This window comes from Scardinius erythrophthalmus (assembly GCF_964197995.2).
Source record: "Scardinius erythrophthalmus genome assembly, chromosome: 4".
Taxonomy (NCBI): domain Eukaryota; kingdom Metazoa; phylum Chordata; class Actinopteri; order Cypriniformes; family Leuciscidae; genus Scardinius; species Scardinius erythrophthalmus.
Window position 1 is genome coordinate 34617636 of NC_138224.1, and position 13212 is coordinate 34630847.

The following is a 13212-nucleotide window of genomic DNA, read 5'->3' on the forward strand; positions in this document are numbered from 1 at the left end:
TGCAGCGAGCGCGCTGTGTCGACAGGCGGGCCGTGTACTGATATACCGGACCGTCGAAGGCGAATCTCAAGAATGGCCTGTGACGGGGTATTATCAGGATCTGAAAAGCACGCGTCTTTTAGATCGAGAGATATAAACCAGTCCCTCGGGCGAATTTGCGCGAGAATTTGTCTGGTTGTGAGCATTTTGAACGGTCTTCCCATAAGAGCCTCGTTCAAACGTCTCAGATCCAAAATTGGTCTGAGAGCTCCGTCCTTCTTGGGAACGAGGAATAACGGCTGTAAAAGCCCGACTCGCTCATGGAAGGGGAAACCGGTTCTATAGCCCTTTTGCACAGAAGTGTAGCTATTTCTGCTCGAAGTAGATGTGCTACTTCCCCATTCACTCTGGTCTCGATACGCGCTTGAAAGCGCGGAGGGCGGCGAGCGAACAGCAGAGTATAGCCCTGTTTTACTGTGCTTAGAACCCGTTCTGATGCGCCTGGAATAGTTTCCCACGCTTTTGCGTGTGCAGCCAGGGGCAGAATGGCCTCCGGGCTCCGATCGCCGCGCATCGCGGGCTCGAGAGCTCGAAACGGAGGGGCGGGCGCGGCGCGCGCGCTCTTGGTGCTTAGATACGGCGGATCGCACGCAGCGATAGCTGGCCGTTTTACACACAGTGTCCCGGTGGCTTAGACGGGGAACATAAAGTGTGAGGCGCGACGCGCGATGGCGGCGTCGGGGGCGAAAATGTTCGTTAGTATGTGTGAGCGCTCGAGGGCGGGCACAGGAGTTACATTCAGGGGCGGGCGCGGCGCGCGCGCTCTTGGTGGTTAGATACGGCGGATCGCACGTAGCGATAGCTGGCCGTTTTACACACAGTGTCCCGGTGGCTTTGGACGGGGAACATATAGTGTGAGGCGCGAAAATGTAGTTAGTATGTGTGAGCGCTCGAGGGCGGGCACAGGACTCACATTTAAAACATGACCGGTCGTGCGAGGCCGTGTGACAGAGCGGGCAGTGAGTAGGTGTGGGCACGGAGAAGTGGACACGTGACCTACTTTTAACACTAAAGCGGCTTTTGCCTGCTTCATGAGAGTGGGCTCTGTGAGAGACACGGGATGTATAGTGCTTGTGTACAGGGGTGAGCACAGAACGTGGGCACATTCACTGTACTAGAAACACATACGGCGTCAGCCGTGCAACCAGACATTATGCTCTTTTGAAATTTTTCTGGGTTGCCGTGAGAACGGCGGATGCGCGCAGGCGAGCGGGTAGATACCGGCTCGTTGACTGCGGGGTAAACAGCTGCAGTAGCCGTGGCAACGGGGACTGACAGAGCGTTAAGCTTCGACGGTGGTCCAGTCGCAGGGCTGCGGGATTTAACCGTCTTTTCTTCTCTCGTGTTTAGACGCTCAAAAATACTCGAGCACCCTGAGAAGGTGTGGTGCGAGAGGCGGGTTCGCTTTCTGTAAGTAAGAAAGACTGGCCGCGAGCTCGGAGAAGCAAGCAGCATAAATTTTATTTTCCCCGAGAGCTGGGATCGAACGCGGATCTCTCGCATGAAAGCGTATGATACTGCCACTGAGCCACAGGGGAAACACATAAGCTTTCAGTTAGCGCGAGCATATAAAAAGCGACCTCATGTGTCGCGTCGGCGTTTGTTTGCAGGCGAGCGTGTGTTTAAAACAGGCTCGTTTACTGCAATAGTAATATTTCCAGTCGCCTGAACTTAAGAGGGGACTGAGAAATGTATGAGGATTGGCGGTTGTCCAGCCGTAGCGAGACTAACACACTCTCTTCTCTTTTCGCCGGTGAGTGAGGCGCGCACGCTGAACGCTGCTCGTGACCGTCCGCTTTGTCATCCCTTGAACGGCGCAATCTGCGCGGCCCAACGAGGGAGAGAGCGGGCTTGTTTTCTGTATGTAAGAAAAACTGGCCGCGAGCTCGGAGAAGCGAACAGCATAAACTTTAACTGCCGCGAGAGCGGGGTCCGAACTCCGGTCTCTAGCTTGACAGTCAAGGATTCCGCCACTGAGCCACAGGGGTGAATACATTAGTATCATGTCTTGTGACAGCGTTTGCTTGCAGGCGAGCGTGTATTTATAACAGGCTCGTATACTGCAATAGTAACAATTCCAGTCGCCTGAACTTAAGAGGGGACTGAGAAATGTGTGAGAATGGAGGTTATAGTCCAGGCCACGGCGGGACGAAAACACTCTGTTCCCCTTTCACCGGTGACGCGCGAGGACGGAGTAGCTTTCTTGTAACGTAAAGAGAGCTCAGACCGTCCGCTCCTGCCATCCCTTGTGAGCGGCGCAGTTTGCGCGGCTCGAACAGAGGGAGAGGAAACTCGCTCCGTGACCGTCCGCTCCTGCCATCCCTCGTGAGCGGCGTATTGCACGGCTCGAACAGAGGGAGAGGAAACTCGCTCCGAGACCGTCCGCTTCTGCCATCCCTTGTGAGCGGCGTATTGCACGGCTCGAACAGAGGGAGAGTACGGGTATCTATCACATTCGCCTCATCTCCTGACGCGGCGGCGGCGCGGGCAGAGCCGGCGGTTGAGCGGCCGGGAGGGAGAGGGCGAGAGAGAGCTCGAGGGAGAGGTTCCGGCGAGCTCCTCAGTCACAACAGTCTCCGGTGGTCGCTGCGAGCGGCGCTTCTTATTGCGCGGCAAGGCAGGGACAGGCGGAGCGACAGCTTGGTCGAAAGCTTCAAGTCGAGCCCGCAGGGTCGACATTGAAAGCTCTTCGCACTCGGAGAGTGCGGTGGCGGCGTGCCCGCGGCCCAGGCGGAGAGCGCAGAGAGGTGGCGGTCTCCGTTGCTGAGCGGGGAGCGGCACGAGCCGCAAAAACGAGGCGTTTTTACAAAAACGCCTCGTGCTCTTTTAGAGTACACACAGAAACAGTAATAATGTAAAGGATATGTCGCCGGATAGCGTAGCAGGCACGGATGGCTGAAGGCGGCGAAGACGGCCGGCTTCCTCAGGCGCTGTCCTAAGCTTGCTGGTCGCTGGTTTCAACGGCGGCGGCTCTCAAGATCCAGCGATGCGAATAGCGTCGCTGAAGACAAGAAAATCAGAATTTTAGCCTATGAGCGCTGTATATATACACGCTGGCCACACCCATTCTGACGGTTAGAAGGGTGTGGAGGGCGCGAAGCGCCCTCATTGGTTGCCGCGTTCAGAGCGCTCACCGATAGGCTTAAGCAGTTGCCGCCGAGCAGCCAATGAGCACGCTTATACAGCCTGCCTAGGTCTGTCGGCTGCTGCACTGCGTTGACAATGTATACAAAATTAAGGATAATTTTTTGGCTTCAGATCTCGAAGAAAGAAGACTTTCCCGATGCGTAAGCTAACCTTACGCAATACGAGAGACCTCTCGTAAGAGAACCCTTAGCATTCATCCCTGCTTAATACTTACGGTGCTCTTAATGAAAGATAAAATATACAAGCAATAAAATGAACAGTGAAAGTAACAGAAGCTCCTACAATACATTTTAACAGGTATAATTAGGTGTGAAAATAACTGGAGGAAGTATTTGGTTAATGAATTAAGGAAACTAATTTGATTCATGTTCTTTTGGTTTCTCAACACAATATTTTTTTAAAATGACAAATGCAATGAATATACAGCTATCTGTACTCGGCATCGGCAAGTACCAAAAATGAAAGTATCGGTATCAGACTCGTTCTGGAAAAAGTGCTATCGGTGCATCCCTAGTTTGATTTCCTTACTAGATCTCATCATCAGATATTTGTTTCATATCAGCTGTTCACATGATGATTTGTGGTAGTATTACTGTCACTGTCATTGGTTTGTCCTTTAGCACCAGCTGAAGGAGACGCAGAGGTCGTTCCAGCAGAGGATCCAGCAGAGAGAGAGAGATCTTCAGCAGCTGAGAGAGGCTGTGGCGTCTCATAAGGTGAGTCTGGAGAAGAAGAGAAGTTTGAGACGTCTCAGTCAGGACTCACTGAAGCCACTGTGTGATTGTGATGTGTGTCCTAGCAGCGCTCTGCACAGACAGCAGTGGAGGACAGTGAGAGGATCTTCACTGAGCTCATCCGCTCCATTGAGAGAAGCCGCTCTGAGGCGACACAGCGGATCAGAGATCAGGAAAAGACTGCAGTGAGTCGAGCTGAAGGACGACTGGAGCGACTGGAGCAGGAGATCAATGATCTGAGGAGAAGAGACGCTGAGCTGGAGCAGCTTTCACACACACAGGATCACATCCATTTCCTGCAGGTAACAGAGATCTAGAAGAACAGGGTCATAGTGGACTTGAGCAAGAGACTCACAGAGAAACATTTCATGAGAGCAGAATGAGCCGTTGACTGAAGTGTTGATCTGTGTGTTCGGTTATTATATCATCATCGGTCAGACTCTCATCTGATCTTCTTCTATTGCAAGAGACGCACTTATAAATGCAGTTCAGCTCTGGAAATCTCTTTTTTTGGAAGATGTTTTGAGCTTCCAGACAACAAAAGTTCAAAACTTCACTAATATTTTTTTACAAACATAGGTTTTAAAAATATATATTTTAAAACCACACCTAAATACATGAAAAAAAAAAAAGTTTAATAGGTACTCAAAAAAAAAAAAACCAAGAAAAAAAAAAAAAAACTGGAAAACAAAACCAGACCAAAACATTCATGGGACATTTTATGTAAGGGATAATGTACATCCAACCATTTATCATCTCAGAATTAACCCCCGACAGGGTGATGAGGACCCCGATGCGAAGCGGAGGTAAATTATCCCACTTATTACTACTTGCCACAAGTAAATAATTAGACACGAAATATTGACTTGAGTTGAAATATTTTATTAGCTCTTCCTTAAAGCATCCGTGAAGAAAAACAGTTCGAAACAATTGGCTTTGAGTTTAGACAAGACAGACAATTAAGGCATAATGTACAGTTGTATCACTAAAAACAATAAACAATTGGACACGAAATATTGATGCAAAAGATTTTATTAGCTCATTTGTAACACATTTAAAATAATTATTAATTAATTATCCATCTTCTACCGCTTATCCGGGGCCGGGTCGCAGGGGCAGCAGTCTAAGCAGGGATGCCCAGACTTCCCTCTCCCCAGACACTTCCTCCAGCTCTTCCGGGAGGACACCGAGGCGTTCCCAGGCCAGCCGGGAGACATAGTCTCTCCAGCGTGTCCTAGGTCTTCCCCGGGGTCTCCTCCCGGTGGGACATGCCCGGAACACCTTCCCGGGAAGGCGTCCAGGAGGCATCCGGAAAAGATGCCCGAGCCACCTCAACTGACCCCTCTCGATGTGGAGGAGCAGCGGCTCTACTCTGAGCTCCTCCCGAGTGACCGAGCTTCTCACCCTATCTCTAAGGGATCGCCCAGCCACCCAGTGGAGAAAGCTCATTTCGGCCGCTTGTATCCGGGATCTTGTCCTTTCGGTCATGACCCACAGCTCATGACCATAGGTGAGAGTAGGAACGTAGATTGACTGGTAAATCGAGAGCTTCGCCTTGCGGCTCAGCTCCTTCTTCACCACGACAGACCGGTACAGGGACCGCATTACTGCAGAAGCTGCACCGATCCGCCTGTCAATCTCCCGTTCCATCCTTCCCTCACTCGTGAACAAGACCCCAAGATACTTGAACTCCTCCACTTGAGGCAGGAACTCTCCACCAACCTGAAGCGGGCAAACCACCCTTTTCCGACTGAGAACCATGGCCTCGGATTTGGAGGTGCTGATTTTCATCCCAGCCGCTTCACAGTCGGCTGCAAACCGTCCCAGTGCATGCTGGAGGTCCTGGTTTGATGAGGCCAACACGACAACATCATCCGCAAAGAGCAGAGATGAAATTGTGTGGTCCCCAAACCTGACCCCCTCCAGCCCCTGGCTGCGCCTAGAAATTCTGTCCATAAAAATTATGAACAGAACCGGTGACAAAGGGCAGCCCTGCCGGAGTCCAACACGCACCGGGAACAAGTCTGACTTACTGCTGGCAATACGAACCAAGCTCCTGCTCCGGTCGTACAGGGACCGGATAGCCCTTAGCAAAGGGCCCCGGACCCCATACTCCCGGAGCACCCTCCACAGGCCGCCGCGAGGGACACAGTCGAATGCCTTCTCCAAATCCACAAAGCACATGTGGATTGGTTGGGCAAACTCCCATGAGCCCTCCAGCACCCTGTAGAGGGTATAGAGCTGGTCCAGTGTTCCACGACCGGGACGAAAACCACACTGTTCCTCCTGTATCCGAGGTTCTACTATCGGCCGGATTCTCCTCTCCAGTACCCTGGCATAGACTTTCCCAGGGAGGCTGAGAAGTGTGATCCCCCTATAGTTGGAGCACACCCTCCGATCCCCCTTCTTGAAAAGAGGGACCACCACCCCGGTCTGCCAGTCCAAAGGTACTGTCCCCGACCGCCACGCGATGTTGCAGAGGCGTGTCAGCCAAGACAGCCCTACAACATCCAGAGACTTGAGGTACTCAGGGCGGATTTCATCCACCCCCGGTGCCTTGCCACCGAGGAGTTTCTTGACTACTTCGGTGACTTCAGCTTGGGTGACGGACGAGTCCGCCTCCGAGCCCTCAGCCTCTGCTTCCTCAATGGTTGACGTGACGGCGGGATTGAGGAGATCCTCAAAGTATTCCTTCCACCGTCCGGTGATATCCCCAGTCGAGGTCAACAGCTGCCCACCTCCACTGTAAACAGCGTTGGTAGGGCACTGCTTCACCCTCCTGAGGCGCCGGACGGTTTGCCAGAATCTCTTCGAGGCCGACCGATAGTCCTTCTCCATGGCCTCACCGAACTCCTCCCAGGCCCGAGTTTTTGCCTCCACAACCACCCGGGCTGCAGTCCGCTTGGCCCGTCGGTACCCATCAGCTGCCTCAGGAGTCCCACAAGCCAGCCAGGCCCGATAGGACTCCTTCTTCAGCTTGACGGCATCCCTTACTTCCGGTGTCCACCACCGGGTTCGGGGATTGCCGCCTCGACAGGCACCGGAGACCTTACGGCCACAGCTCCGAGTGGCCGCGTTGACAATGGAGGTGGAGAACATGGTCCACTCGGACTCAATATCTCCAGACTCCCTCGGGATCTGGTCGAAGCTCTGCCGGAGGTGGGAGTTGAAGATCTCTCTGACAGGAGATTCGGCCAAACGTTCCCAACAGACCCTCACAGTACGTTTGGGTCTGCCGAGTCTGTCCAGCTTCCTCCCCCGCCATCGGATCCAACTCACCACCAGGTGGTGATCAGTTGACAGCTCCGCCCCTCTCTTCACCCGAGTGTCCAAGACATACGGCCGGAGGTCGGATGAAACGACCACAAAGTCGATCATCGACCTCCGGCCTAGGGTGTCCTGGTGCCATGTGCACTGATGGACACCCTTATGCTTGAACATGGTGTTCGTTATGGACAAGCTGTAACTAGCACAGAAGTCCAATAACAGAACACCACTCGGGTTCAGATCAGGGGGGCCGTTCCTCCCAATCACGCCCCTCCAGGTGTCACTGTCTCTGCCCACGTGGGCGTTGAAGTCCCCCAGTAGAACGACGGAGTCCCCAGTCGGAGCACTTTCCAGCACCCCTCCCAGAGACTCCAAGAAGGCCGGGTACTCTACACTGCCGTTCGGCCCGTAAGCACAAACGACAGTGAGAGACCTATACCCGACCCGAAGGCGTAGGGAACCGACCCTCTCGTTCACCGGGGTGAACTCCAACACATGGCGGCTGAGCTGGGGGGCTATAAGCAAACCCACACCAGCCCGCCGCCTCTCACCATGGGCAACTCCAGAGTGGTGAAGAGTCCATCCTCTCTCGAGGAGTGTGGTTCCAGAGCCCAAGCCGTGCGTAGAGGTGATCCCAACTATCTCTAGTCGGAATCTCTGAACCTCACGCACAACCTCAGGCTCCTTCCCCGCCAGAGAGGTGACATTCCATGTCCCTAGAGCTAGATTCCGCGTCCAGGGATCGGGTTGTCTAGGCCCCCGCATTCGACTGCCGCCCGATCCACTTAGCACCGGCCCCTTACGGTCCCTCCTGCAGGTGGTGGGTCCACGGGAGGGTGTCCCCATGTCGCTCCTTCGGGCTGAGCCCGGCCGGACCCCATGGGGGTAGGCCCGACCACCAGGCGCTCGCATACGAGCCCCAACCCCGGGCCTGGCTCCAGGGTGGGGCCCCGGCTGCGCCATACCGGGCGACGTCACGGTCCTCGTTTTTTTTGGCATCATAAGGGTTTTTGAACCGCTCTTAGTCTGACCCGTCGCCTAGGACCTGTTTGCCTTGGGAGACCCTACCAGGGGCATATAGCCCCAGACAACATAGCTCCTAGGTTCATTCGGGTACTCAAACCCCTCCACCACGGTAAGGTGGCAGTTCAAGGAGGGGCAATTAATTAATTATTATAAATATAAATTATAATCTGTCTGGTTTCCAGTCCGGCGCGTAAGAGGAGTTGCACAGCCGTGCTTCTCAAACTGTGGTTCGGCGGACAGAGGCCTAGGTATTTTTTTAAACTTTTGACTTGTGACACTGTGGGTTGTTGGGTTCTGTAAAGACGCAATCCCTGTAATTTTCCTTACATGGATCTTTCGGGTCTTTATGGTTCTTGGTCTCTGCATAATGTGACAGAGTAATGAACTTTGTATCGTTGTCGTCGCATTTTATGATAAACGAGTCCCTTCTTAGGTGTCGATTTCCTTCTCTGCCTCGTCTTGCCAGATGTAGTTGTACATCAAACCAAACTTTCCGAACAAGACCAAGGGCTGTGGGTGGTGTAGGGCTGTACCAGAATATTCGAGTATTCAAATATTCGTTTGGTGGGTTGGTATTCGATTTTCAAATTTGACATTCGAATATTCGTTTAAAATTTTTTTTTTCACACCTGGCATCCCCCTAGAAACGGTTCCCATTCGCGCTTGAATGGGGCTGTCATGCGTTTTCTCAGATCGGATAGCTCTCTCTGATTTATCAATATGAACAATGAACACATAAATGTGTTTTTGCAAAACGGATATGAATCCGAACTTCAAATCCCGCGCTATAGGCAGATGTAATGGAGTGCACGTCACCAGCAACAGATAAGCTGCATTTTACTGATCGTCAGCTAAAATTTCTAAATCAAAGACCGCAATAAGAGAGCGGCAACAGCCCTGGTAAGATCATTTCGGTTCTTTACTTTTAATGAAGTTGATTGTGTGTTAAAGCATCTGCGACCCACTTTCACTTTGATTTGCGATAGTATGCACGTTGGCTTGATGAATAGATGCTGATCTGCGGTGACGCGTGCTGTAATATCTGGTCATAATACGCATCATATCTGGCTATAACATGATATAATATAGCCTAAAACGCTCTCACACGGTTATTTTTTTAGCATTTTTGGGCGAAATACAATACTCTTATTTTAGAGCTCAGAACAGCGGCGTTTGTATGGGCAGAAGTGCATGCCTGAGCTTGTAGGCTATAAGCTGCGTTGCTTTGACATTGTGGAAATAGAATAGAAACAATATATTAGCCTACCCTTTACTGTGTCAGTAATTACTGTGCTGCTGATTTCTGATTTGAGAGTTATTTGTTACTCAGAAAAATATTAGGCTGTGTTTTGTATCACTAGTGCAGTGTCCGTTCTCGGAGCCCTGCGCGTGAGGCGCGCACGCTTCCCGCTCGCGCTGTTCTGTATTAAAAGTTTATTAATTCTGAACGTGTCACGTCTCGCGTGTCTATATTGCACCAAATGTGACACTGCACTCATGAAGTCGATTGGATGAACGGTTCAAAATGCAAGATAAATAATCTAAATGCAAACAGACAGACACATAGAGATTCCTGCCTTTATTAGAGAGAAGAATATGTTCAGCCCCCTCCCTCCGAAGCTTCGAATATTCGATGTTAATTCCTATCGAAGCTTCGAAGCTCAAAAAATGGTATTCGGACCAGCCCTAGTGTGGTGACAGCACGTTCAAATGTTTTATTAGGTGCATGTCTGCTGTCGAGATCGGGGGATGATGCTGACTAATTTCCTTACCAATCTTGCGAATTTGTTTAATGGTAGATTTAAAAACTGCATTGCTGGAGTTAAAGGTGTAAAAGCAATTTTTATCTCACTTGGAAAAACAGCATCACAGGTGTAAGACAACACTCAAAAGGCAAAATTGTAATATAGAAGAAAAGGCTTTATTCTTTGAGGAATCTTTTCGCAACCGCAGCCACCCAGATGTGAAACAGAAAGCCTACTGACATAATAAAACTGAGACATTTTATACAGGTTTCTGACATTCTTGACTCCTCCTTTCCCAGTCTCTGTAAATTTCCTTAAAGACATCTAGTATGGACTGGTTCTACCCCCCCCCCTGGGCAGGTCATGCTGTTCTTTGTCCCTGAGAAGCCAAAAGGCCTTCATTTACAATCTAAATGACCTCCTGCTTTCCTCAGGAGGGGGCCTGGGACCCTACTATATGACATCCTGTATTCTTCGACTAAGATTCTTTCTCGTGCCTAGGTGTTTGTTATCTCCCCGGGCTATCTGGTTTATTACATCTGCTCTTTCCTACCCCCAATTCAGCTGTTAGAAATGCTTTTACACACACTCAAATGAAATCAACAAGTTTTAAATGAATGGACACAAGAACAATGAATTTTTCATTAACATCTCCCCCCTGTTTATCATTCTCTGATAACCAATAAAATAATAAAAATTCATTTCTGTTTTCTAATCAAACCCATTATACTATTAAATCTTTAAGAATAGAATTAATTCAAGTCTTAATTCAAGAACAGTTATACCCTTCATGTATATCAATACTAAGCCCTAATTTGATTCAATCAAATAAAATCGCAAAACTTTTCTTCAACCATTAATTGGTCAACATTTTCTCCAGATATGTTGATCATCTCGTTGCCTCATGGACGTTCCATCTTCACCAATATGACACTTTGCATGCCGTAGAGAGGATTTTTTCCAACGTTGGCAGGGGAGATTTGTTTCTAGCACATATCATTGATCCCCTACTTTATTCTTTGCGCTGGCGTGTGAGGTTGTTGATGTTGGTTGGTATAGTTTAGGTCAGATGCTTGGACCCAGGTCTAACATCCTTCAGTCATTTTCAAATCCTTACAAGATTTTCCCTTAGATCACGATCGCACCCCTACTGGAATGAGTCATTTACTGTCTACTGTCACCTGCGAATGGAGGCCTTAAGTGATTTTGTTAGTGAGCGCGTGTCGTGTCGTCCCTTTGGTGTGACCTGTGAAATTTTCAACCTGAAACATATCACCGGATAATTTCTTGCTCATTGAATAGCACTCAGGGTCCTTGTTCCCCTGAAAAAAACATTCAACCCATGTTGTTCATGTTAACAAAACAATACAGAATCAGTTCTGTTTGGTTCAATCCATCCTGACATCCTGCAAAATGAAAATTTTAAGTTAGGCATTACACAGGGTTTGGCACTGTTTCTTCACTTTGCTCATGCCATGCGCAAAAGTCTGCATCTTCTGTAAAGAAAAACAAATGTTGAGGTTATTGTCACATAGTTTTCTTTTGTCTGCTGTGCTGCCACATCTGCTCCGGCGTTTCCTGTCAAAACAATTCTTGTTATTAGCACACTTAAAATACAAACAATGCACACAATTAAACCCAATGTCCTCCCAACATTTATCTTCCCACCTGTGCGATGGCTTTCAGCAAATGTGAACCCCTTAGTAAACCAGATCTAGCTGGTTAATACAAATAAAGTTCTTCAAATAAACCCCTCCTGGACTTTTACTGTCCTCATATACCGATGAGGTCAAAGCTAGATAACCTCTCAGCCTGCTGTGAAGACAATGGGTTTAGCCCTTCCCCCCTGGATTTACTGTTTTTCCCACCTGTGAGGCCGAAATGTCTTTGTTTGTGGCCTGAATACAAATTATCCATACTAAAAAGTTCAAAGACTCATCTGACCACTTGTTTTACTGTGCGTTCTCTTGTTCCCGCCATGAGCATATTCATCCTCCTCTTGATGCACGACACCCATCTCGTGCATACATTTAACATAATAAAATTCTCTTACTTTTATCAGACGCTTTTATCCAAAGCGACTTACATTTCAAGGTACACATTTGCATTCTTGTCAGGTCAGGTCGTGGTGTGCACACTTCGTCAACGTCAGTCGAATAGCAATCTCCCCCTTTTTACAATACATAACTGTTAAGGGCTCTCTGGATAATCTGATATTTACTTAGCCTACGTGTTTGTTGCTGTCAAATCTATAACTTTTTCTCAACACATGACTGACGGCTATCTACGACTTCACAATTCTAATTTACACATCAATACCTAAACCTGTCCAGAAAGTAATTCAAATCTACTGCACATCATAAATGACCAAAATAATAAATAGACAGAGCTCGATGATCAATCAACTTAAAGCTCATCCTGTTCTGTGTTGCCTTCTCATCAGATTGACTCACAATCCTCAGCTTACTTTTCAAATTTGTCATTCGCCTTAACCCATCTATAATGCTAAAACACTCTTTCCAGAGGTTAATGACAAATTTATACACACTATTCAGACAGAATAGTTGTCCTAAACTAACACATACTGTACAAACATGAATTAACACTCACACTCATCCCTGACTATGAACTGCTCATATTTCTTATTCATATCTTTTCTCTAAAAAGATTTAAATTTTAAATGACATTTTAACCTTACATTTTCCTGTATCTTTTATCTAATGTTTTTATGGCCTCTTAACCAGTTTCAAAGCATGTCTGTTCATTATTCATCTGATTTTAGAAAAGTCAGCTGGATTGTTTTGGTGCATAATTATTACTTTGCTTCAGCTTTCTTTGGCTGACTGATAACAGAAGAACAGACAGAGTACCATCCTCTTCCTCCACTCAAGCAGTCTCTTTCTCTCTCATTATAAGCAAATAATCTTTTCAACAGCCTCCTAGGACTGTAACTAAAATAATCATAGTCATAGTCAATCCTTAATAGTTCACAAATGTCAAAATACAAATGTTTGACTCAAATTAGAACCGTTACAATAATCTAAAATACATTATGCTATGATCTTTTTTCTAAGGTTATTTTTAGTTTAAATACTCAATTCACCTAACCTTCGTTTTTCAGAAATTTCTCTTGACTCATCACAAGCTGTTCTCATCTTTAGCCACCACCATGTCTAATGACCTTCAGGAGTTAAAAACTAGTTCAATATCAAACATTTTTCTTTGCCCATAAGGCAACCAACATCATGTTCCTT

At 48.3% G+C, this 13212-nt stretch overlaps 1 protein-coding gene across 4 annotated transcripts in view; it reads left to right on the top strand.

Moving 5' to 3' along the window:
• The window catches only part of LOC308689651 (tripartite motif-containing protein 16-like), a 113931-nt gene that overhangs the window by 92044 nt on the left and 8675 nt on the right, over positions 1-13212 (top strand). For 2 of the 4 annotated variants that reach the window (XM_081363480.1, XM_081363479.1), the window contains 2 exons: positions 3807-3902; positions 3986-4222. In XM_081363480.1, coding sequence (XP_081219606.1) covers positions 3807-3902; positions 3986-4222 — 333 coding nt within the window. The remainder of the gene's footprint in view (positions 1-3806; positions 3903-3985; positions 4223-13212) is intronic. The other 2 variants (XM_081363482.1, XM_081363481.1) reach the window with 1 other exon arrangement.